The sequence below is a fragment of the Pongo pygmaeus genome, chromosome 5 (genome assembly GCF_028885625.2).
Source record: "Pongo pygmaeus isolate AG05252 chromosome 5, NHGRI_mPonPyg2-v2.0_pri, whole genome shotgun sequence".
Taxonomy (NCBI): Eukaryota; Metazoa; Chordata; class Mammalia; order Primates; family Hominidae; genus Pongo; species Pongo pygmaeus.
This window is the reverse complement of record NC_072378.2, coordinates 151,788,738-151,811,583: the sequence shown is the minus strand read 5'-3', so window position 1 is coordinate 151,811,583 and position 22,846 is coordinate 151,788,738. Positions and strand designations below refer to the sequence as shown.

General features: G+C 44.3%; 1 protein-coding gene across 2 annotated transcripts in view; it reads right to left on the bottom strand.

The window, feature by feature from the left end:
- Nucleotides 1-22,846, bottom strand: part of AKAP12 (A-kinase anchoring protein 12) — a 116,234-nt gene that overhangs the window by 19,290 nt on the left and 74,098 nt on the right. Inside the window, exon 1 of one of the 2 annotated variants that reach the window (XM_054490730.2) lies at nucleotides 12,212-12,625. The exons of the other annotated variant lie outside the window; for it this stretch is intronic. Coding sequence (XP_054346705.1) covers nucleotides 12,212-12,236 — 25 coding nt within the window. The 5' untranslated portion in view covers nucleotides 12,237-12,625. Of the gene's footprint in view, nucleotides 1-12,211; nucleotides 12,626-22,846 lie in introns of those variants that run through there. 2 annotated transcript variants of the gene reach the window in all.

Below are 22,846 nucleotides of genomic sequence, written 5' to 3'. Positions count from 1 at the left end.
ATAACTTACTTTCAAATTCTTCCCTAATTTTTTTTTCTTTTGAGACAAGTTGTCCCTCTATCGCCCAGGCAGGAGTACTATGGCATCATCTTGGCTCACTGCAGCCTCCGTTTCCAGGGCTCAAGCGATTCTCCAGCCTCAGCCTCCCAAGTAGCTGGGACTACAGGTGTGAGCCACCAACTCCTGGCTAGTTTTTGTATTTTTAGTAGACACAGGAGTTTTGCCATGGCTGGCCTTGAACTCCTGAGCTCAAAGCAATCCGCCTCAGTCTCCCAAAGTGCTGGGATTACAGGTGTGAGCCACTGTGCCCGGCCTTCTCCAGTGAATTTATTAATCTATCTCATACCTACGTGACTTATAACAGAAACCTGTGGACTGATGTTTGTTTTGTTTTCCAACAAAAAGAGAGTAAATATAGCCAGCGAGGGAAAATGTTGACAATATCCCACTATTTGGGATAGGTGAATCTGAGTAAAGGGTATGGGTGTTCTCTGTATTCATTTTAGTTTTCCAGCTTTCTGTATGTTTACAGTTATCTTTCTTTCTTTCCTTTTTTTTTTTTTTTTTTTTTTTTTGAGACGGAAACTCTTATTGCCCAGGCTGGAGTGCAATGGCGTGATCTCGGCTCATTGCAACCTCCGCCTCCTGGGTTCAGGCGATTCTTCTGTCCTAGCCTCCCAAGTAGCTGGGATTACAGGCGCCCGCCCCGACACCCGGCTAATTTTTTGTATTTTTAGTAGAGACAGGGTTTCCATGTCTCTACTAAACTGTAGAGACTGGTCTTGAACTCCTGACCTCAGGTGATCTACCCACCTCGGCCTCTCAAAGTGCTGGGATTACAGGTGTGAGCCACTGGACCTGGCCTGAAGTTATTTTTTTTTTTTTAAATCACTTGGAAGAATGCACTTGGAATTGCAGATAACTACTAAAAATTATAGAAAACAACAAAATATAGAGTGATGATTTACCCGACCTGATTTTAGAGGAGGATATCCGATATTTGCTTCACTTTACATACCATAATATAAATTTTATCTACGTGTTAAACAACAGGAAAATGACTTAACTTTCCCCCACCAAAGAGAGAAAAAAAATTCAGGCAGAGGGGAAGAAAATTACAGAGCAGAAGTTCTGGGGACAGACTGGTGTTTAAATTTTAGCTGTACCACTTACTAGCACTGGGCCCTTGGGCAAAATCTCTGTTCTTAGACATTTCTCAAAAGAAGACATACAAACGGCAAAGAAACATATGAAAACATTCTCAGCATCACTAATTATCAGAGAAATGCAAATTAAAACCACAATCTTGCACCAGTCAGAATGGCTATTTTTTATTATTTATTTATTTTGAGACGGAGTCTCGCTCTGTCGCCCAGGCTGGAGTGCAATGGTGTGATCTTAGCTCCACTGCAACCTCCACCTCCTGGGTTCAAGCAATTCTGTCTCAGCCTCCCGAGTAGCTAGGACTATAGCCACACGCCACCACGCCTGGCTAATTTTTATATTTTTAGTAGAGACGGGGTTTCACCATGTTGGCCAGGTTGGTCTCGAACTGCTGACCTCAGGTGATCCACCTGCCTCAGCCTCCCAAAGTGCTGGGATTATAGATGTGAGCCACTGTGCCTAGCCAGAATAGCTATTATTAAAAAGTCAAAAAACAACAGATGTTGGCACAGATGTGGAGAAAAGGGAATGTTTATACATTGCCAGTGGGAATGTAAATTAGTAAGAGAGCTATAGAAAACAATATGGAGATTTCTCAAGGAACAAAAAACAGAACTACCATTCCACACAGCAATCCCATTATTTGGCATCTACCCAAGAGAGATAAAATCAACTTATCAAAAAGATGCCTGTACTTATATGTTTCTTGCAGCACTATTCACACTAGCAAAGTCATGGAAACAACCCAAGTGTCCATCAAAGTTTGACTGGATAAAGAAAATGTGGTCCATATACACCATGGAATACTATGCAGCCATGAAAAAGAATGAAATCATGTCCTTTGCAGCAACATGGAAGGATCTGGAGGCCATTATCCTAAGTAAAATAACTCAGAAACAGAAACTAAAATGCTGCATATTCTCATATTCTCATAAATGGTAGCTAACCAATGAGTACACAGGGATATAAAGATGGAAATAATGGACACTGGGGACTCTAAAAGGGAGGGAGGGTGGAAGGGAAGTGAGAGTTGAAAAATACTATTGAGTACAATGTTCACCACTCCGGTGACAGGTACACTAGAGCCCAAACCTCACCATTATGCAGTATATCCAGGTAACAAACCTATACATGTATCCCCTGAATCTAAACAAAAAATAAGGCCAGGTGCAGTGGCTCGCGGGGCTGTAATCCCAGCACTTTGGGAGGCCGAGGTAGGAGGATCGCTTTCGGGTCGGGAGTCTGAGACCAGCTTTGGTCAACACAGTCAAACCCCACGTCTACTAAAAATACAAAAGTTAGCTGGGCATCTTATAATCCCAGCTACTTGGGAGGCTGAGGCAGGAGGATTGCTTGAACTTGCGAGGTGGAGGTGGCAATGAGTGGAGATCGTGCCACTGCACGGGTGACAGAGTGAGTCTCCATCTCAAAAAACAAAAACAAAAACAAAAAAACAGTAAAAATAAAAATAAAATGAAAATCTCTGTTCTTAGTGTCCTCACCTATAACGTAAGTCACTTACATTATAGGTGAGGACACTAAGGCTGGTTATGAGGATGAAGTATCAGTTGGCTTTCTATAAAAATAACAAAAACTTTAATATTTTTGCTTGTTTTCTTCAGAATAGAACGACTTATTTTACTTTTTGCCAATTCCAAACATAATCAGTATAAATTGCAGAAGACTTTAAAATACAGAGAATAGGGAAAATTTTTCATAAGTACAACATCCAGATAATCACTATTTGTGTTGTTTTCTGAATAAAGTCTTCAAAACTAAGACCTAATGGCTGCACAATTTGTTTTTCTGTCCCCATGGTTAGATAATGTCCAATTTTCACCATCACGCTTTGTCAAAAACATTCCCGAGTATAAAATCATTGTCCAAATGCCTGAATGAGTTTTGGACAGAAGAGGGCAGTATTGAACAGCTTTCAGCTCTGCTGAACCAGAAAGCTCTTGATTTTCAGGACCAGAAGTCACTGAAAATCACCAATACAAAAAGTTGAAGGCCAGGCGCGGCGGCTCACGCCTGTAACCCCAGCACTCTAGGAGGCCAAGGCGGGCAGATCACGAGGTCAGGAGATCGAGACCATCCTGGCTAACACGGTGAAACCCTGTCTCTACTAAAAAAATACAAAAAATTAGCCGAACATGGTGGCCGGCGCCTGTAGTCCCAGCTACTCGGGAGGCTGAGGCAGGAGAATGGCGTGAACCCGGGAGGCGGAGCTTGCAGTGAGCGGAGATTGTGCCACTGCACTCCAGCCTGGGCGACAGAGCGAGACTCTGTCTCAAAAAAAAAAAAAAAAAAAAAAAAAGTTGAGATGCACTCTTTTTTATTTTTTTGAGACGGAGTCTTGCTCTGTGACCCAGGCTGGAGTACAGTGGCATGATGTCAGCTCTCTGCAGCCTCTGCCTCCAGGGTTCCAGCGATTCTCCTGCCTCAGCCTCCTGCGTAGCTGGGATTACAGGCATGCCACCACGCCCGGCTAATTTTTGTGTTTTTAGTAGAGACAGGGTTTCGCCATGTTGGCCAGGCTGGTCTCGAACTCCTGACCTCAGGAGATCCACCTGCCTCAGCCTCTGAAAGTGTTGGGATTACAGGCGTGAGCCGCTGTGCCCAGCTGAGATGCACTTTCAAATCCTGTAAAGTTGAATATGACATTGTGCCTATTTTTCCCACCTTGACTTCCAACATCAACATTTCAAGGGGAGAAAAGGAGCACGTATTAATATGTCTCGAGTTAACTCCCTATCTTCTAGTTTTCTTTATTTGCACCATGTAAAGATGCAGATCCCTTTTCTGTTTTTGTTTTGTGTTTGTTTTTGTAGAGATGGAGGATCTCGCTATGTTGCCCAGGCTGGTCTTGAACTCCTGGCCTCAATCGATCCTCCCACCTCAGCCTCCCAAAGTGCTGGGATTACAGACATAAGCCACAGAGCCTGGCCAGATGCAGGTCCTTTACCCCCCAAGTATGGGTCAAAGGTGGCCGGGACCCTTCTTCCTGTGCTGACCTCCCCCTCCTCACCTCCTCTTCTTCACTTTTTTTGCTTTCCCCAGCCCAACTGTACATGATACACCAAAATCACCCCCACATTTCCCAGGTTCTTGCTGCAGGTAAAGAGTCCCAAACAAGACCATCATCATTCCCTTCTAGTTTGTGGTTAGCAGAAACCTTTCAATTTTTTTTTGAGACACAGTCTTGCTCTGTTGCCCAGGCTAGAGTGCAGTGGCGCGATCTCAAATCACTTGCAGCCTCCACCTCCCTGGTTCAAGAGATTTTCCTACCTCAGCCTCCCAAGTAGCTGGGACCACAGGCACTCGCCACCATGCCCAGCTAATTTTTGTATTTTTTAGTAGAGACGGAGTTTCACCATGTTGGCCAGATTGGTCTCAAACTCCTGACCTCAGGTGATCCGCTCATGTCGGCCTCCCAAAGTGCTGGGACTACGGGCGTGAGCCACTGCGCCCGGCCTGAGAAAGTATTTTTACATGCGCCCTGCATGCTGGTTGTAAATGAGTTAAAGATTGTAGCTTAGTGAGCACAGCGGGAGGCTGTTAAATGCATTATAAAATAGCCTAAAAGATGTGGGGGCGGCAGGCAGCAGAGGCTCAGACCAGAGGCTCAACCCACTCCCACTGCTGGGAGTGAAGGGAGTAAGTGATTGATAAGAGGCCTCTAAAAATAATGGAGGGGGCTTCCAGGACAGGCAGCCAGTGCTCACCCGTGCAGTCCTGGCACAGTGGAATCCATTCACAACCACACTTCATCACAGCCTTCCGTTAGGGCGCTTCTTTTAATTCAAAACTCCTATGGAATTTTCATCTGCCTTAAATTTGTCTGACTGGCTACAAAGAGGAAAATAAAAAAGCTCCATCTTTGATTTGGGATCACTGATATGGGGATGTACTTTTTGGTGCCCCTAAAACCTCCTTTGATTTTGGAGTGGCCTTTTCCACACAATGTATAGTTTTTTAACTCATGTGTGATTGAATGATCCCACCGTTTTTAAACACGCTGCTATCCACCCAAGTCTCTCCCATGCCCAGAAAGCCCAGTTGTGGTGCTCACGTACTCACTGGTGCTGAGGTTCGGCTAGAAACAATTCCAGCATCCCACTAGGTCACAAAGATGGCCAAAATGTTACAGGGAGTGGTCGGTGTGTCCCCCGTAGAAGCCTCTGGAGCCCGAACTCACAGGCACCTCCGTCTTTGTACTGTCCTGCTAGTCACTGGTCTTTTCCCACCCTGTAGACACTTCAAAGCGCAGGAAAAAGACTAATCCTTCCAACAGGCCACATACCCATGTGTGATACAGTCTTGTACTGACAGGTCTTTCGACATCAACCATTAGTGAAACAACATCATCCATGCCAAATATTTCTATGCCCTTCTTCTGGGTGGAGACACCTACTCACATGCTTGTGTGAGACAGGGTCAATATGCTGAAAACATTACTTGGAAAAGATATGATAATTTTAAAGAAGATGTAGAGAAAGCTTTCATTCACTTAATTTTCTGAATATACCTAAGAAGGAGGGATCTCTGCATGAGTATATAAGACGCAGGGCTGGGCCGGGCATGGTGGCTCACGTCTGTAATCCCAGCACTTTGGGAGGCCGAGGCGGGCGGATCACGAGGTCAGGAGATCGAGACCACCCTGGCAAACACGGTGAAACCCTGTCTCTACTAAAAATACAAAAATTTAGCCAGGCGTGGTGGCAGGTGCCTGTAATCCCAGCTACTCAGAAGGCTGAGGCAGGAGAATCATTTGAACCTGGGAGGCGGAGGCTGCAGTGAGCCGAGATCATGCCACTGCACTCCAGCAGCCTGGCAACAGAGCGAGACTGTCTCGGAAAAAAAAAAAAAAAAAAAGACGCAGGGCTGGACGTGCTACTTAGTAGGGTCCCAGCTACTTGGGAGGCTGAGACAGGAGGATCGTTGAGCCCAGGAGTTCCAGGCTGCAGTGAGCTATGATCGTGCTACTAGTACTCCAAAACAAAACTGTTTTTTTTTTTTTTGAGACAGAGTCTCGCTCTGTCGTCCAGGCTGGAGTGCGTTGGTGCAATCTTGGCTCACTGCCAGCTCCACCTCCCAGGTTCATGCCATTCTCCTGCCTCAGCCTCCTGAGTAGCTGGGACTACAGGCGCCCACCACCACACCCAGCTAATTTTTTGTATTTTTAGTAGAGATGGGGTTTCACCATGTTAGCCAGGATGGTCTCGATCTCCTGACCTCGTGATCCGCCCACCTTGGCCTCCCAAAGTGCTGGGATTACAGGCATGAGCCACCGCGCCCGGCCAAAACTTTTAAAAAGATGCAGTAAAAATAAAGGCTGGATATGGATGAAGCTACTTCATGCTACAACATTCTGGAAGGAAAAATAACTTGAAGTTATCACTGCCAAGCAAGACCTACTTGGGTAGGGTTTTGCTTTACGTTTTTCTAAGATAAATGAAAGTTATCCTTAATAATAAGTGTGGAAAGTGAAATAGAGGAGATACTTCCTGGACTGAACACCTCTCACCCTATTTTTAAGAGTATAAACTATTCTTAATTACAACATTATAAAAAAATTATAACACTTCTTTAATCATAACAAACTAGGTGCTTTTTAATATTTTAAACAGCTTTGTCATAACAAGCCCCTTCGAGGTTAAAAAAAAAGTCCTATGGAATATTAATGGAGTCAAATAAATGTGAAAATATATGAAAAGTTGCATCTTTAGTGATGTAGTAAGAAATCAAAACTTGAAATCATTTCATGTACAAAAATCTCACTTGGGCCAAGAATTACTGAAGCGTTTCACACTGAGGTGTTACCTGCTATTAACCTAGGTTTATCTCCAGATAAATGTTCTGTGAATCCCGATTTATAAAATCAATCTCCAGGTCTATAACGTGTATGTGCAAATACACATTTTCCTTTAGAAAATATCCATAATCTCCCGTCCCCAAAGCTGCAAAGGCTCCATGATCCCAAGAAGGGCTAAGCTACAGTGGTCCCTGCTGGCTATGTGTTTCCCACCCGCAAGCTCCATATAATGTAGAGACAGCCCATGTGTTCAAAACCTGGAGCATCATTTTTCTTTTCTCATGTTTCCAAATACTTAGCGATTAAGAGATAAATTATAAATTGTTTTCTTTTACTTTAGAGGCTTAAAAGGAAAAAAAAACTTTAAAGGAATATGTTGATTATATACTACAAAATATTAATGTTTTTAGTTAGCTATCAGGTTTCAGTGACACCAGCACCATCATTTTCTGTTGAGAAAAAGAAGTACGATACTGCAGAAACGACATGTTCATTTTTCAGGCTTAGAATCACCAGTGCTCCCCATCCCCAGGCACATCAGGATGGCTTACAGTGACATCTGGAACTAGTTATCTTTCCCCCAAGATTCGTAGCATTGTCCTGGAATTTTTCCAGGAATTCTCTGCATTCTAAGTCCATCCCTTATAGGCTACACACCCAACCTCCCTTGTTCTAAAGCTCATTAACCAGAAAACCTCCAAGCGGAGATATATGCAAATTCATAAAAGCAAGGATCCCATACTGGAGCATATAGGTGACATCATCATTGGACCTGGTGTTTTTTTGGGGGGGTGGGGTGGGGACAGGGTCTTGCTCTGTTGCTCAGGCTGGAATTCAGTGGTGCAAGTGATTCTCCTACCTCAGCTTCCCAAGTGACTGGGACTACAGGCATGTGCCACCATGCACAGCTAAATCTTGAATTTGTTGTAGAGAGGAGGTCTCCCCTACGTTAACCATGCTGGTCTCAAACTCCTGGACTCAAGCGATCCGCCTGCCTTGGCCTCCCAAAGTGCTGGGATTACAGGCATAAGCCACCGTGCCCAGTCCCAATCCGTGGTCTTGATATTGATGTTTCACGATCCCTTAAACATCTGGGCAGGCATGTAAGAATGTGGGTCACTAAACAAGTATGAGCATCTTCACAACGAGAAAGAGGTCTTTTGCAAGGTACCCTACAGTTACGCTCTTTCTAGCTGTGAAACCTTGGGTAATTATCAAATCATGAGAAACTTACTTTTATGATAGAAATGGGGTTACAGAACCACTTTTTGCAGGATTATTGTGAGGAATACATGATAATGTCCACAAAGTGCTGAACAACACCTGCCAGACTAGGCGCTCAGGAAGTGGTAGTTATTAATCCAGCAGTTGTGAAAGTATCAATTTCGTGTCTCCAAAGTCTCTTGACAAGGAATCTGTCTCCATAGCAGATGTGAAACACCCAAGTGCAAGGTTATTTTTTTCTCTTGTAAAAATTATTTGCATCAGAAAATGCATTATAAATAATCTAGAACTAACGTGAACGTTGGAGGATTAATTCTTCCCCCGTTTCTACTTTAAAGAATAATGTCCCTATTTCTCATGATACTTCACAGTTTGCAATGTATCAATATTATCAGTTTCAGTAATGTGAGTGACTTAGAGAAAAGAGAAAACGTACTTGCTTAATTCAAAAAGCATTTTTTTGGCCGGGTGTGGTGGCTCACACCACTTTGGGAGGCTGAGGTGGGTGGATCACCTGAGGTCAGGAGTTCAAGACCAGCCTGGCCAACATGGCGAAACCTTGTCTCTACTAAAAATACAAACATTAGCCAGGCGTGGTGGTGGGTGCCTGTAATCCCAGCTGCTTGGGAGGCTGAGGCAGGGAGAATTGCTTGAACCCGGGAGGTGGAGGTTGCAGTGAGCTGAGATCGCGCCACTGCACTCCAGCCTGGGTGACAGAGTGAGACTTCGTCTCAAAAAAAAAAAAAAAAAAAAAAAAGGCGTTTTTATGCTGGCACGCCATTTACAGTTGAATGGGGAAGGGGATGATCATCGTGTCACGTCACTTATTTCTTGTTTCAAAGCTAACTTATTGCAAATGAGATGTGAGAGAAAGAGACCCCAAGAATGGCAACAGTATGTAATGTGAATAAGCAATCATTTCATAATTCAATTTCCACCGCATTCATTTTAGTGGTTTGTGTAAACTGGGTTGTGTGTGTGTGTGGGCGGGGGGGGATAATAGTATTAAGTGACAGCTTTTCCTTACTTTCAGAAATGCGAACTTGTTCCTAAGTAGTTCCTACAAAATGCCATCAGTCCTGTTAATGAATTGTAAAATTTAAACACACACCTCCTAAAATAACATAGTACTAAAGAGAACTGCAATAACCTTCTATAGTATTTAAGTGAATAATCCCAAAGATGCAAGAGACCTTTAAGATTTCATTAAACCTTACTGTCAATTTATTTATTTATTTATTTATTTATTTTGAGACGGAGTCTTACTCTGTCACCCAGGCTGGAGTGCAGTGGCACAATCTCGGCTCACTGCAACCTCTGCCTCCCAGGTTCAAGAGATTCTCCTGCCTCAGCCTCCTGAGTAGCTGGGATCACAGGTGCACACTACCATGCCCGGCTAATTTTTGTGTTTTTAGTAGAGACGGGGTTTCACCATGTTGGTCAGGCTAGTCTTGTACTCCTGACCTCGTGATCCGCCCGCCTCAGCCTCCCAAAGTGCTGGAATCACAGGCGTGAGCCACCGCGCCGGGCCACCTTACTGTCAATTTTTTTTTTTTTTTTTTTGAGACGGAGTCTCGCTCTGTCGCCCAGGCTGGAGGGCAGAGGCGTGATCTCGGCTCACTGCAAGCTCTGCCTCCCGAGTTCATACCATTCTCCTGCCTCAGCCTCCCAAGTAGCTGGGACTACAGGCACCCGCCACCACGCCCGGCTAATTTTTTTGTATTTTTAGTAGAGACGGGGTTTCACCGTGTTAGCCAGGATGGTCTCGATCTCCTGACCTCGTGATCTGCCTGCCTCGGCCTCCCAAAGTGCTGGGATTACAGGCGTAAGCCACTGCGCCCTGCCATTACTGTCAATTTTTAAAGCTCTCATGGCTTTTCAAGATTCTGAGCAACTATTTAAAGATGATGATTATGAATCTTCCCCATCAGAATAACTTGCGGAGCAAAAACCAAATGACAGCTGAAACTCCCTTTCATTTTTACTTTTTCCACTACATAAGATTTCTTGCTGGTAAATTTTTGGAGTGGAGTTAAGATTTTCTGTGCACTTTCTTATTACCAGGAAAAAGTGCAAAATTTTGCCATATCCTCCACACCCACATTGTAAGAAAAGTAAATTCAGAAAGCAATAGAGCCAATTACCTGATTTTGCCTTAAAAATTAGTCCTTCCCACTATTTCCATTCATTTATCATTCCATTGGGATTATCTGAGCCAACTATTACAAGCCCCCTCAAGTGCTCCAAGTTTATTAACCTTTAATTACTGCTAAAACTTTAGACCACCTCCTTTTACCATAGGAATCTCAGTATGCGACTAATTGAATAGTGAATATAATAAAAATCATATTGTACCCAAAAAGTACTCAGAAAAAAGTCATGATCTCATAAGCACCACCCCGAGCTGTGACTCCCTACAACACACGTTTGCATATTTCATTCACAGAAAAATTAATGATCTGGGGGGAAAAAATGGAGATTTTTGTGTTTTAAATTTTTTTTATTTTGTACAGTCTATTTATTAATAGTTTGGAGATATGGCATAAACTTTCAAGCTGAGTAAATGGTAGAAAGGTTAGCCAAGTCAACTTGGGAGTCGAATTTTAAGGAAATCTCAAAGTAAACAAGCTAATCTATAGAGAGTGAGAGATAATTTTAGTATTGCTGAACTTTCACATTCTTTTAAATTCCACAGGAGCGCATGGCTTTGCAGGAGCAGTTGCACTGAGAAAATTTTAAGTCCTAGAAATTCTATAGTTGCTTTAAAAAAAAAAAACAAAAACATGTAGGCCAGGTGCGGTGGCTCACACCTATAATCCCAGCACTTTGGGAGACCAAGGCGGGCAGATCACAAGGTCAAGAGATCGAGACCATCCTGGCCAACTGGGTGAAACCTCGGCTCTACTAAAAATACAAAAATTATCCGGGCGTGGTGGCGCGTGCCTGTAACCCCAGCTACTTGGGAGGCTGAGGCAGGAGAATCGCTTGAACCCGGGAGGTGGAGGCTGCAGTGAGCCAAGATCGCACCATTGCACTCCAGCCTGGTGAAAGAGCAAGACTCCATCTCAAAAAAAAAAAAAAAAAAAAACCGAAAAAAATATAGATTTGGCAGCAATGATCTCAACTATTTAAAGAATAAAGAAGTGCTGTTCCTATAAAGTTAAATTCACAAATGGAGTTTAATTTTCTTGATAAGAGGAAGAGAAAATACGCAGGTTAGGCCACAGCACAATGGCATAAGACTAACAAATGTCAAGTTAGAGGAGCTGTAAGAGCATTCTAAAAGTTTGATGCGTGTAAGTTATTTGCTAGAAGTAGGCATTAAATATTATAATTCATACTCACAGCCAGATTCCTAGAAAGTAAGCTAAAGAAACATACTTTTTTCTTTTTTTTTTTTTTTAACTATTTGTTGCCTAAATAGTGTTGCTTCCTAGCCACCGATTTTATAATAACCATGGCTTTACTAAAACCACCACTTGAAGCAGAGCTTAAATGTTAGTCCCCTAAACCACCAAGTGTACCTTTATTCAAAGTTCCTAGTAAACAAGTCAAAATGCAAACACTTGTAATTTGCCTAGAAGAGGAATGTATTCGGTCTATGACTACGGCAAGAGATTAAGCTTTCACAACTTATTTTCAAATTCACACAGATCTGACATATTTCTATTCAGTCAGCTGCTGCTGTTCCTCTCCACATCCCTCTCTCCCTAAGGGGAAGGGCACAACCCCGAACAAAATATACTAAAAGTCTCCCATAGGCACAGTCAAGAAGATTCCAGCTCAGCCAAAAATGAAACACTGAGGTTGTCTGATTCTTGCTGAGCCCAAGGGAGAATGTTCTTCTGATGAAAAACTCAGCAAAGGGGAGAGAAATAAATGCCAATAACGGTCCAGCCATTGACCTCCCGGGCTCCCCACCAAACGCTCATTCAACGGAAGAAAGCCCTTTTCGTGCCCCGTGCCTGCCGTCCAGGGAGGACAAAAGCGACCTGGCTTGTGCCTTACCTGTGATGGTGATGGTCCCCAGCATATTTTAAGTAGCACTACTGTACAGGAGATCAGCTTAGCGGGTCCCTGCCCTCCCCGGCAGACGCCTCGTCTCTTTCCTGCCAACCCCAAGTGGTTTCGGTGGGATCAGAGCGGACTGAGCGCCCAGACACTCCCGGAGGATCGGGGAGAACCGGAGGTGCCCTCGGAGCTGCCGCAGCGAAAAGCGGAGCGCGGATGCATTTCCCCAGATAATTATAGGCGGACCCCCGCCCACGCCCCCACCCAGCCACCCACACGCGGGCTGGCGCTGGCCCCTCCCTTGCTGCGCTCCAGGACTTTGGGAGCGCACACTTCCCGGCCCGGGCTGCACAAGCAGGGGGTCACGTGCTTCACCTTAAAGCCCTCCCCTGAGCTAGGCTCTGTGAGTGGTCAGCGGGCTCTGCAGAGTCCCGGGAGGGTTTAAAGGGTGCTGGGCATGAGTTCGATGCTGGAGCCGGCGCATTGGATCTAAACGGTTACTTCATTCCTGGCACCGATTTACTAATACTTCTGTATCTCAGCTTTTTAAGCCATTTCAAGGAAATAGCCAACAGACATTAAATTCTCCCTCCATTTTAAAGACTGCATTCTGCATCCTTATGTTTGTTTAAAGGTTGGTGTGGTGCAAAACACCTCCCTTCTTGGCATCTGTAGCATTTGATATTTTCACCATCTGTGTCTTACACATACACACACGTTGCACTGCTCTGAGGATTGGCAACTCTCAGTAGTGCTGTTTCCTAAACTCTTTGGGAAGGGCTCTTAGAAGTGAACTTGTTCCTTCTAACAAGTGCTGTCTTCGACACTTGACCAAGGCAACTTTTCAAAAGCAGACTTGAGCATGAGGTCTTTTTCTAAATGGCAGAAGTTAGCTAACCTTTTAGATCAAACTATGCCATGTTCCAATTTTTAGACACTATAATATCTCTAACATGCAAGCACACAACTCGGAAATCAAAGCCTATGTTTAAAGTTCAGAAGATTTCAGGCAGCCCTAGAATACTTCAATTCTTTCTCATTGAAGCTTCAGGTTTGTTCTTTGTAAAGACACGAGTGACGAATGAGTTGGTGTGGTCTCACAATTTTAATACACTTTTTTTGTACGCCAATTTTTTGTTAGGGTAGGTCCGTCAGGTCCCCTGGGTTTGTTCCCTTCTTTCATCCTTTCCCTATTTATCACTTCATGCCTTGCCTGCCTGACCCATTAACACCAGCTCTTCCCCTACACGAACAAAAAGGAAAGTTTTACTATTGCACTTCTCTTCAGAGAATGAAGTTCTTGTTCATTATTGCTTGGGGCAGGGAGGAGGGACGGGAGCCTCGGCGTGGACCACAGTGGGTACAGCAAAGAGAAGGGTGAGCGAGGAACAGGAGAATCAGGGAAAAATGGAAGTTAAGTCCAGGAGAGCTGGCTGGCATGGCACGTAGTTGCGCTTTTTGGGCACCAGGAGGCGCGATGCACCACACTCGGGCCCAGAGTGAGCAGCGTGAAGGCCGCTTCCTTGCTGGTAACCGGACCTTGTTACAAAAACCAGCTTCAGCCTCTCCAAAAACCTGGCTTCCGTTTTACATCCCGGCAAATACCCGGCCTGGCGGGAATAGGGAATGATAGGCCTTGTCCTGACTCAGTGAGATATTGCCTGGAAGCTGACTCCCAGACCCAGCCACTGAGCTGCTTCCCAACCTTTGATCTTCTCTAGAGAAGTCTCAACTCTAGTTCACAAATTGCTCCAATTTTAATAATGAAGCTGGTGTGTGTGAAATGCTGCTGGTACTGACCATCCCTCTGGAGTCCACAGGGCCAAGGGGGCAGGGCAGCTTGGCCATTTCTTTCCTCCCAATCCCAGCCCCGGAGTGTCCTGGCTGTGCAAATTACGGATAAAGACGACTTGGGATGTTGCATCAGGGCCTACATTAATAAGTCCCTTCCCCAGAGATGTCCCAGGAGCCGTGGGTGATCTGGGATCTGAGGGCTTGGTTCTGCATCATTTCTCAGCACCAGTGGTTGGGGACAACACAGGGCTATCATCTGGTGCCACTTCTGAAATTGAGTCTGCCCTTGCAGAGCAGAATGACTCTCCAGCTCCTCTCCTTTCTATCAGCGCAAATTCTAACATTAGGACAGGCAACAGCTATTCCACTGAGCTGGATAGGAAGAAAAAGAAAAACACACAAAATGTCACTAGTTACACATTTAATACCCTAAACAACATTTTCAAAGGTCATTGTACTGCTGTTCAGTTTTGGCACTGAAACATTTCTTTTTATGACATTCATGAAGATGCTAACACATCGGATTTGATTTTTTTTTTTTTTTTTTGAGATGGAGTCTCGCTCTTGTCGCCCAGGCTGGGGTGCAATGACACAATCTCGGCTCATTGCAACCTCTGACCCCCCGGGTTCAAGTGATTCTCCTGCCTCAGCCTCCCAAGTAGCTGGGATTACAGGCGCAATGCCACCACACCAGTCTAATTTTTGTATTTTTAGTAGAGACGGGGTTTCACTGTGTTGGCCAGGCTGGTCTCGAACTCCTGACCTCAGGTGATCCACCCGCCTCGGCCTCCCAAAGCGCTGGGACTACAGGCATGAGCCACTGCGTCCGGCCTGATTTGATATTCTTAAAGAGGCAATTAAAATCACAAGGCAGAGCAATAGATCATGTGGCAAGTTGTAGACTCTCTCAGCCAATGAGTCTCCTTTGATCTCTACCTCTAAGAATGATCAAGGACAGGGTGCATGGCCCAGCTGCCCAGCAAGCCTCTGTGTGTCTGCATTTACAAAGAAAAGTCATCAATTAGGATAAAAGCAGGAGTAAAGATGAGACCTAAGGTCACTGTCCAATGCAGGAGACTTTCATCATTTCCATTCTCTGTTTTTGTTAAATCAGGATTTTTAGAGGAAGACATCACCACCCAAAGCAAGAATTATAGGAAACGATTTGCTGTATAATACATAGGTGAATGATAGAAAACATGTTTTCCCAAATCTGAATGGTTCACTCAACAAATATTTACCAAGTTGTTGCTCCGTATTTATTATGCGAAACACCCAGGGATCTAATTAGATGCTGTCCCTGGCCTCGGGGAGCTCAGTTGTGGGTGGTAGACACACCCAGTGGCGGGAGTGGGTGGTGGACACGCCCAGTGGCGGGAGTGGGTGGTGGACACGCCCAGTGGCGGGAGTGGGCAGCTCCAGTTTGGCTCACCTCTGAGGTAGCCTTGGAGCTGGTCTCTGAAGGGATGAGGGGACACTCTCTACCTGGGGCACAAAAGAAGGCGGTCCATAGGGAGAGACGAGCATGGGCAGAGATGCCAAGAGCAGAACATTTGGGCAATCATGAGTGGGTTCCTCATAGCTATGAGGTTCGGGGTTTACTTAGGGAGGTCTGGGAGTTGGGGGCTTGGGGGGAAGACAATACTGGAGATGAAACTAAAAATATTTATAAAGGGTTTTGAATGACATATTAAAGACTTTGTAACAAATTATCCATTAAAAGTGAGCAAAGAATCTGAGTAGCCATTTCTCTAAACAAAATACACAAATGACCAATGAGCACATGAAAATATGTCCAACGTTATTAGCCCTTAGAAAAATGCAAATCAAAACCACCTCACACCCACTAGGATGACTATAATAAAAAAGAAAAAAGACAACAGGTTGTGCGTAGTGGCTCACATCTGTAATCCCAGCACGTTGGGAGGCTGAGGCGGGCGGATCACGAGGTCAGGAGTTCGAGACCAGCCTGGCCAACATGATGAAACCCTGTCTCTACTAAAAATACAAAAATTAGCCAGGCATGGTGGCGGGCACCTGTAATCCCAGCTACTCAGGAGGCTGAGGCATAAGAATTGCTTGAACCCAGAGGGGTGGAGGTTGCAATAAGATGATATCGCACCACTGCACTCCAGCCTGGGCGACAAAGTGAGACTCTGTCTCAAAAAAAAAAAAAAAAAAAAAAAAAGACAACAACATAAAGCTGATGTGCCTGGTTTAAAAAACAGGGGCAGGTGGCGGGGGCAAGGAAGACCACAATAACAAAGAACGGAGAAACTGGAACCCTCATATATTGCTATTGGGAAGGTAAAATGGTACAGCTGCTTTGGAAAATAGGCTGGTAGTTCCACAAAATGTTAAACATAAATTTATTATATGACCCAGCAATTCTCCTAGACATATAACCAAGAGCAATGAAAATACACACCCACACAAAAACTTGTCCATCAATGTTCATTACAGCATAATATTCCTAGTAGCCAAAAGTGGAAGCAACCTAAATATCTATCAGCTCATGCAGAGATAAATAAAATTGAGCTTATCTAATGGAAATGGGTTGGTAATAAAAAGTAATAAGAAATAAAGTACTGAAACATGCTATAACATAGATGAATATTGAAAAAACTTTAAGTGAAAGAAGCTAGTCACCAAAGAGCATACATTGTTTAATTCCATTTATTTGAAATGTCTACAAGAGGCAAATCTATGGACATAAAGTAGTTAGTGGTTACCTAGGACTGGGGGTTTTGGCAGGAGAGGGAGTGACAGCTAACCAGGATGGAGTTTCTTTATGAGGTAATGAAAATGTCCCGGCCGGACATGGTGGCTCACACCTATAATCCCAACACTTTGGGAGGCCGAGGCGGGCAGATCACTTGAGGTCGGGAGTTCAAGACCAGCCTGGCCAACATGGTGAACTCCTATCTCTATTAAAAATACAAAATTTAGCCAGACATTGTGGCGCACGCCTGTAATCTCAGCTACTCGGGAGGCTGAGGCATGAGAATCACTTGAACCCAGGAGGTGGAGGTTGCAGTGAGCTGAGATAGCGCCATTGCACTCCAGCCTGGGCAACGGAGCAAGACTCCCTCTCAAAAAAAAAAAAAAAAAGAAAGAAAAGAAAATGCCCCACAGTTGATTGTGGGGGTGGTTATACAACTCTGTGAATATAGCAAAAACCCCTGAACTGTATACTTCAAATGGGTCAACTGCATAGTATGTGAGTTATAGCTCATAAAAGCTGGTTTGTTTCTTTAAAAAAGAACTTTGTGCTGCTGGTTCTGAAGACTATAGGGAGCCATTGGAGGCTTGAGGCAGGGGATGGTGGCACCGAATTTGACTGTGATTTAGAAAAGGCAACCAGGCTGTGATGACGGGAGGAAGAGACTGAAGCAACAAAACAGATGGACGCGGTAGTGACGAAGGTGAGGGAGGAGTCCAAAGTTACGGTGCCCACAAGATGAAAGATGCAGTGTGAATCTGTGGGATCACCCGAAAGGAATGAGGTCCATGAAATAAGAATGGCCTGGAACCCTGAGGAAGAGGAATCTGAAAAAGGACCCTGGGAATGGACAGGGATTAGGGGCAATGAGGGAGAAAGTGGCAGCGAAGCCCCATGTGGAGAGGATTAAAACATGGAAACAGTGGTCCACAGTGTGGCAGCACAAAGTAGTGACACAGGCCGGGCGAGGTGGCTCACGCCTGTAATCCCAGCACTTCGGGAGGCCGAGATGGGAGGATTGCTTGAGGCCAGGAGTTCGAGATCAGCCTGGGCAACACAGCAAGATCCCATCTCTATAAAAAACACAAACAAAAAACAAAGCAGTGACACAGGAAGAGAACGTGAGGGGCCTCAGAGTGGGCAGTGTGGAGGCGGGACCAGCGGACAGATGGCTGCAATAAAGCAGGCTACTTTCCTCTGTTTTTCCTGAAAGGGAGGGGACAGGGACCACTACACTCAGAATGAAAACCAACATTAGGCTCTCCAACTTCCTCCAAGGATGCTCAGGTATTTAACCCAAATATGAGTGTCACGGCATGGAAGAATGGACTTGCACACCAAATTCAACCCTCCCTGGCCTCTTCTCCTCTCATTTTCTCTTTAACCTGGCATCACCCTTGGAGGAAAAAAAGCCAAAAACCACTAGGGTCTCTTTTCTTCTTGCTGGAAAAGGACAGATGAAATAGAAGGGAGAATCGATGTCATTGTTATTCCTTTAAATGGACCTTGAGCGCGTGTTTGGAGGTTCTAGCAGGGGAGCGCAGCTACTTGTACACCCTTGACCGAAGACCAGTCCTCCTCTATCAGGGATGGTCGTCCTCTTCGACCAAGTGTGCAGCTTCGGGAGGGACGCACCTGGAGTGGTGAGGGAGGAAGGGGACACCCGCCTAGCCAGCCAGATCAGCCAAGTCAACCCTGGCAATCAGTGGGGCGACCTCACCTCCTGTTATTCCTTTGAAATGCTCCAAGATAATTTAAAGTTGAGTAAAATACAGCTCCAAATTGGATAACCGTAAAAGAGGACACCTATCTGTCTATCTAGATATCTATCCATATCTATCTAGATATCTATCTATATCTATCTAGATATCTATCCATATCTATCTAGATATCTATCTATACCTAGATAGGTATAGACAGTAGATAGATAGATAGATAGATAGATGGATAGATAGATAGATAGATAGATGGATAGATAGATATCTGTCTGTATCTATCTATCTATACACACCCTGAATCTAAATGACACTGTCAGGTTATCTACAGGATGGGCAGGCTCTCTGCTGCATGCTATGCACATAGATAAATATCAACTAATTGAGTTTTATGGTCCAGTTGAACTGGACATGTTTGTATAGACATGGTTATTGCTATTCAAAATCCAAGATAAATACTCTGAAGAACAGTTCCTCAAAGGAATTGTTATGATACAACAGAAACACTAAAGGAGAATTTTAAAATCACTTTAAAAAGCAAGGGGAAAATAAACATTAAACACTCAAATAATAAAAGTGATGTAGAATAAATATTATTTCTCTCCTTGAGTCCACATATATTTATTTCTTTACCTATGCAATTCTATGCAATAGACCAAATGAAAAGGTATAGATATATGTAAAAAAATTTCCCAGAAATGAGGTACATGAATTTTTCTTTTCTTTTCTTAGAGACAGGGTCTCACTCTGTCACCCAGGCTAGAGCATAAATGGTGAGATTCATTGCAACCTCAACCTCCTGGGCTCAAGCGATTCTCCTGCCTGAGCCTCTGGAGTAGCTGGAACTACAGGCATGCAACACCACACCTAGATACTTTTTTTATTTTTATTTTTTTGTAGAGATGGGGTCTTGCTGTGTTGCCCAGGCTAGTCTCAAACTCCTGGGCTCAAGTGATCCTCCCACCTCGGCCTCCCAGAGCACTGGAATTACAGGCATGAGCCACTGCGTCCAGCCAAGTGCATCAGTTTCTAGACTGAAAGAGCTCAAAGAACCCAGCACATTGAATGGAAACGGATTCACGTGGAGAGTCCTCATTACAAGATATTCAGAAGACTGAAGACCAAAAGGAGTCCATGAGCTCCACAAGGGATGAGACTCGAAACAGCATCAGATTCCAATGGCCAGATATCTATCAAGGTGACACTGACACACAATCCAAAGGTATCTGAACATACTCAACAGAAACGGACTTGATTAGGGGAATACTTAGGACCAAGATTTTGACAAGCATGAGGAAGACATCACACTTCTTGTTCATTGTCCTAGTCCATTTGGGCTGCTATAAAAGCACCATATAAAGCAGGTGGCTTATAAACAATGGACACTTTCATTTTCCACAATCCTGCAGGCTGAAAGTCGGAGATCAGGAGGCCAGTGTGGTTGGGATCTGGTAATCCCGGATTCTTCTGGACTGCAGACTGCTCCCTGTAACCTCACATGGTGAAAGGGAAGTGGCCCCTTTTATAAGGACACCAATCCCATCATGAGGGCTCCACCCTCATGACCTAAGTACCTTGCAAAGGCTTTCCCTCCAAATACCACATCACCTTAGATTTCGACATGTACATTTAGGGGGACACAAACCTTCAGTCCATAATGCTAAGGTTACACAGTGAGGTCACAGGGCTTGCGGCTCAGAGCTCGGCAGGAGGCTGCTTGGGAGCAGACCCTGGCTCTGCTCCCTGACTATTTGGTTGGACACTATCAATCTGCCACTTTATTTACAGCTAACAGTTATCTGGAAAGCAGGAATTCTCTTGCTCTAATCTCTAGCTACTGCATTGTGTAAGGCTGTATGCTAATCACCTTGTTGAGTGAAGTACCAGAAGGGTGACTGATCATTCCAGGGTTAGGAATCCATGTCAACATATATTGATGTTTTCTTCACTTTATTTGACTTCAGCTCATTTTGCAACATCCTTGAGGTAAGGGACTCCCTTATATCAGCAGTCACATACTTCAGTATCAATGACTCATGTCCTCCAGTCAATTCTTTCAGTATATAATATTTGGCTTAAAGCAAACTAAGTTGTTCTCGTGTTTTAAAGAGACTGAGAAAGAAATTGTTCTTAAAACTGGGGATACTGAAATTGAAACCCAGTGATGTTTGGCAAGCTTCCATCAAGCACATTCCTATCTGAAACATATATAAGCCCTGGAGTTTTTCTTTTAATGTGAGACAGGTTATTTTCTCGGGAGATGTTTTGCCTAGAGAAGAAAAGATTAAAGGAAAGACATGATAAATGTTTTCAAATACTTAGAGGGCTGCCATGTGGAAAAAGGAGGTGAGTTTATTCTCTGTAGTTCCACAAGGCAGCCCTGGGAACAGAGAAGAGCAGTTGGAGGGAGGCATATTCTAGCTCCAGGGGAATAAATGGCTTCCTTTTATGGAGAAAACTCCGCAAAACTTCAAGTGGTTAAGCAGAAGAGCCTCCTGCACAGGGGTAGGCTCCTGGTTCAGAGAGCCTCAAAGCTCCCTTCTACTAACATTTCTCTGGTCCCAAATCTGACTTTCCAGTGAATCGTTCATGGAGGTGGTGTTATAAGCTGAACTGTGTCCCCCCCCAAAATTCACATTTGAAGTCCTAACTCCCAGTACTTCAGAAAGTTACTGCATTTGGAGACAGGGCCTTTAACGAAGTGACTAAGTTAAAATGAGGCCATTAGCCTGGGCCCTAATAAGAACAGGAGTCCTGGCTGGGTGTGGTGGCTCACGCCCATAATCCCAGCACTTTAAGAGGCCAAGGCAGGCTGAACACTTGAGGTCAGGAGTTCGAGACCATCCTGGTCAACATGGTGAAGAGTAGAATCCCTTCTCTACTAAAAATACAAAGATTAGCCAGGTGTGGTGGTGCAAGCCTATAATCCCAGCTACTCGGAAGGCTGAGGCAGGAGAATCGCTTGAAACCAGGAGGTGGAGGTTGCAGTGAGCTGAGATTGCACCACTGCACTCCAGCCTGGGTGACAGAGTGAGACTGTGTCTCAAAAAAAAGGAATAGACGTCCTTATAAGAAGAGGAAATTTGGACACACCAAGAGACCAGGAATGTGCACGTGCACAGAGGAAAGACCATGTGACGATACAGTGAGAAGGTGGCCGTCTGCGAGCAAAAGAGAGAGGCCTCAGGAGGAACCAAACCTGCAACAGCAAGATATCGGACCTCCAGCCTCCAGAACTGTAAGAAAATAAATTTCTGTTGTTTGAACCACCAGTCGAGTATTTTGTCATGACAACCTTAGCAAATTAATACAGGGGGATAATGACCTTGCGGTTGGTCTAAATATTGCATGTCCATGTTAAGACACATGAAAGCAACCAGTTCATTCAATTAATTAAATCTAGCACATAGCACTTTTCACCTGAATGACTAATGCATGCACTGGTTAACACTAGAGGTCGGAAGACAACTACCTGATAGCAGGCTGTACTGATACTTGAACTAAAGAGCAATTTGAAAACAATTCAAAGCATGATATGCAGGAATAAATCTTGATTAACAGGCTAAACAGTTGTTGAATTTTAAGCCCAGAGAATATATCTTCAGACATTATCAAAGCATCCTTTTCTATATGATATGGTTTCTCTGTGTCCCCACCCAAATCTCATCTTGACTTGTAGTTCCCATAATCCCCATGTTTAATGGGAAGAACTCAGTGGGAGGAAATTTAATCATGGGGGCAGTTACCCTCATGGTGTTCTCATGATAGTGAGTGAGTTCTCATGAGATCTGATGGTTTTATAAGGGGTTCTTCCCCCTTTTACTCGCCACTTCTCCTTCCTGCTGCCATGTGAAGAGGGATGTGTTTGCTTCCCCTTCTGCCATTATTATTAAGTTTCCTGAGGCCTCCCACCCCTGCAGACCTGTGAGTCAATTAAACCTCTTTCCTTTATAAACTACCCAGTCTTGGGCAGTTCTTTATAACAGTGTGAGAATGGACCAATACACTATAATATAGGCACATTGTGCTCTAGACTATATCATTGCCTTAACCATGTAAAAGTTACTGTAAATTAGGTGACACTGAAACTGGTTTACACTCAAGGTGAGTCAGTCCTTGAGAAAATGCCTAAAAGATTTTCATTCCATAAACAAAACAGCCACTACAGTCTGAATGTTTGTGTCCCTCCCCACAAAAAATTTCATATGTTGAAACCTAATCACCAAGGTGATGGTATTAGAGGGTGGGGCCTTTGGGAGGTGATCGGCCTCGGGGTGGAGCACTCATGAATGGGATTAGTGCCCTCATATAAGAGGCTTAAGGGAGTTTGTTTGTCCCCTCTGCCCTTCTGCCACATGAGGACACATACGTGGCACCATCCAGAGAAAGTAGGACCTCACA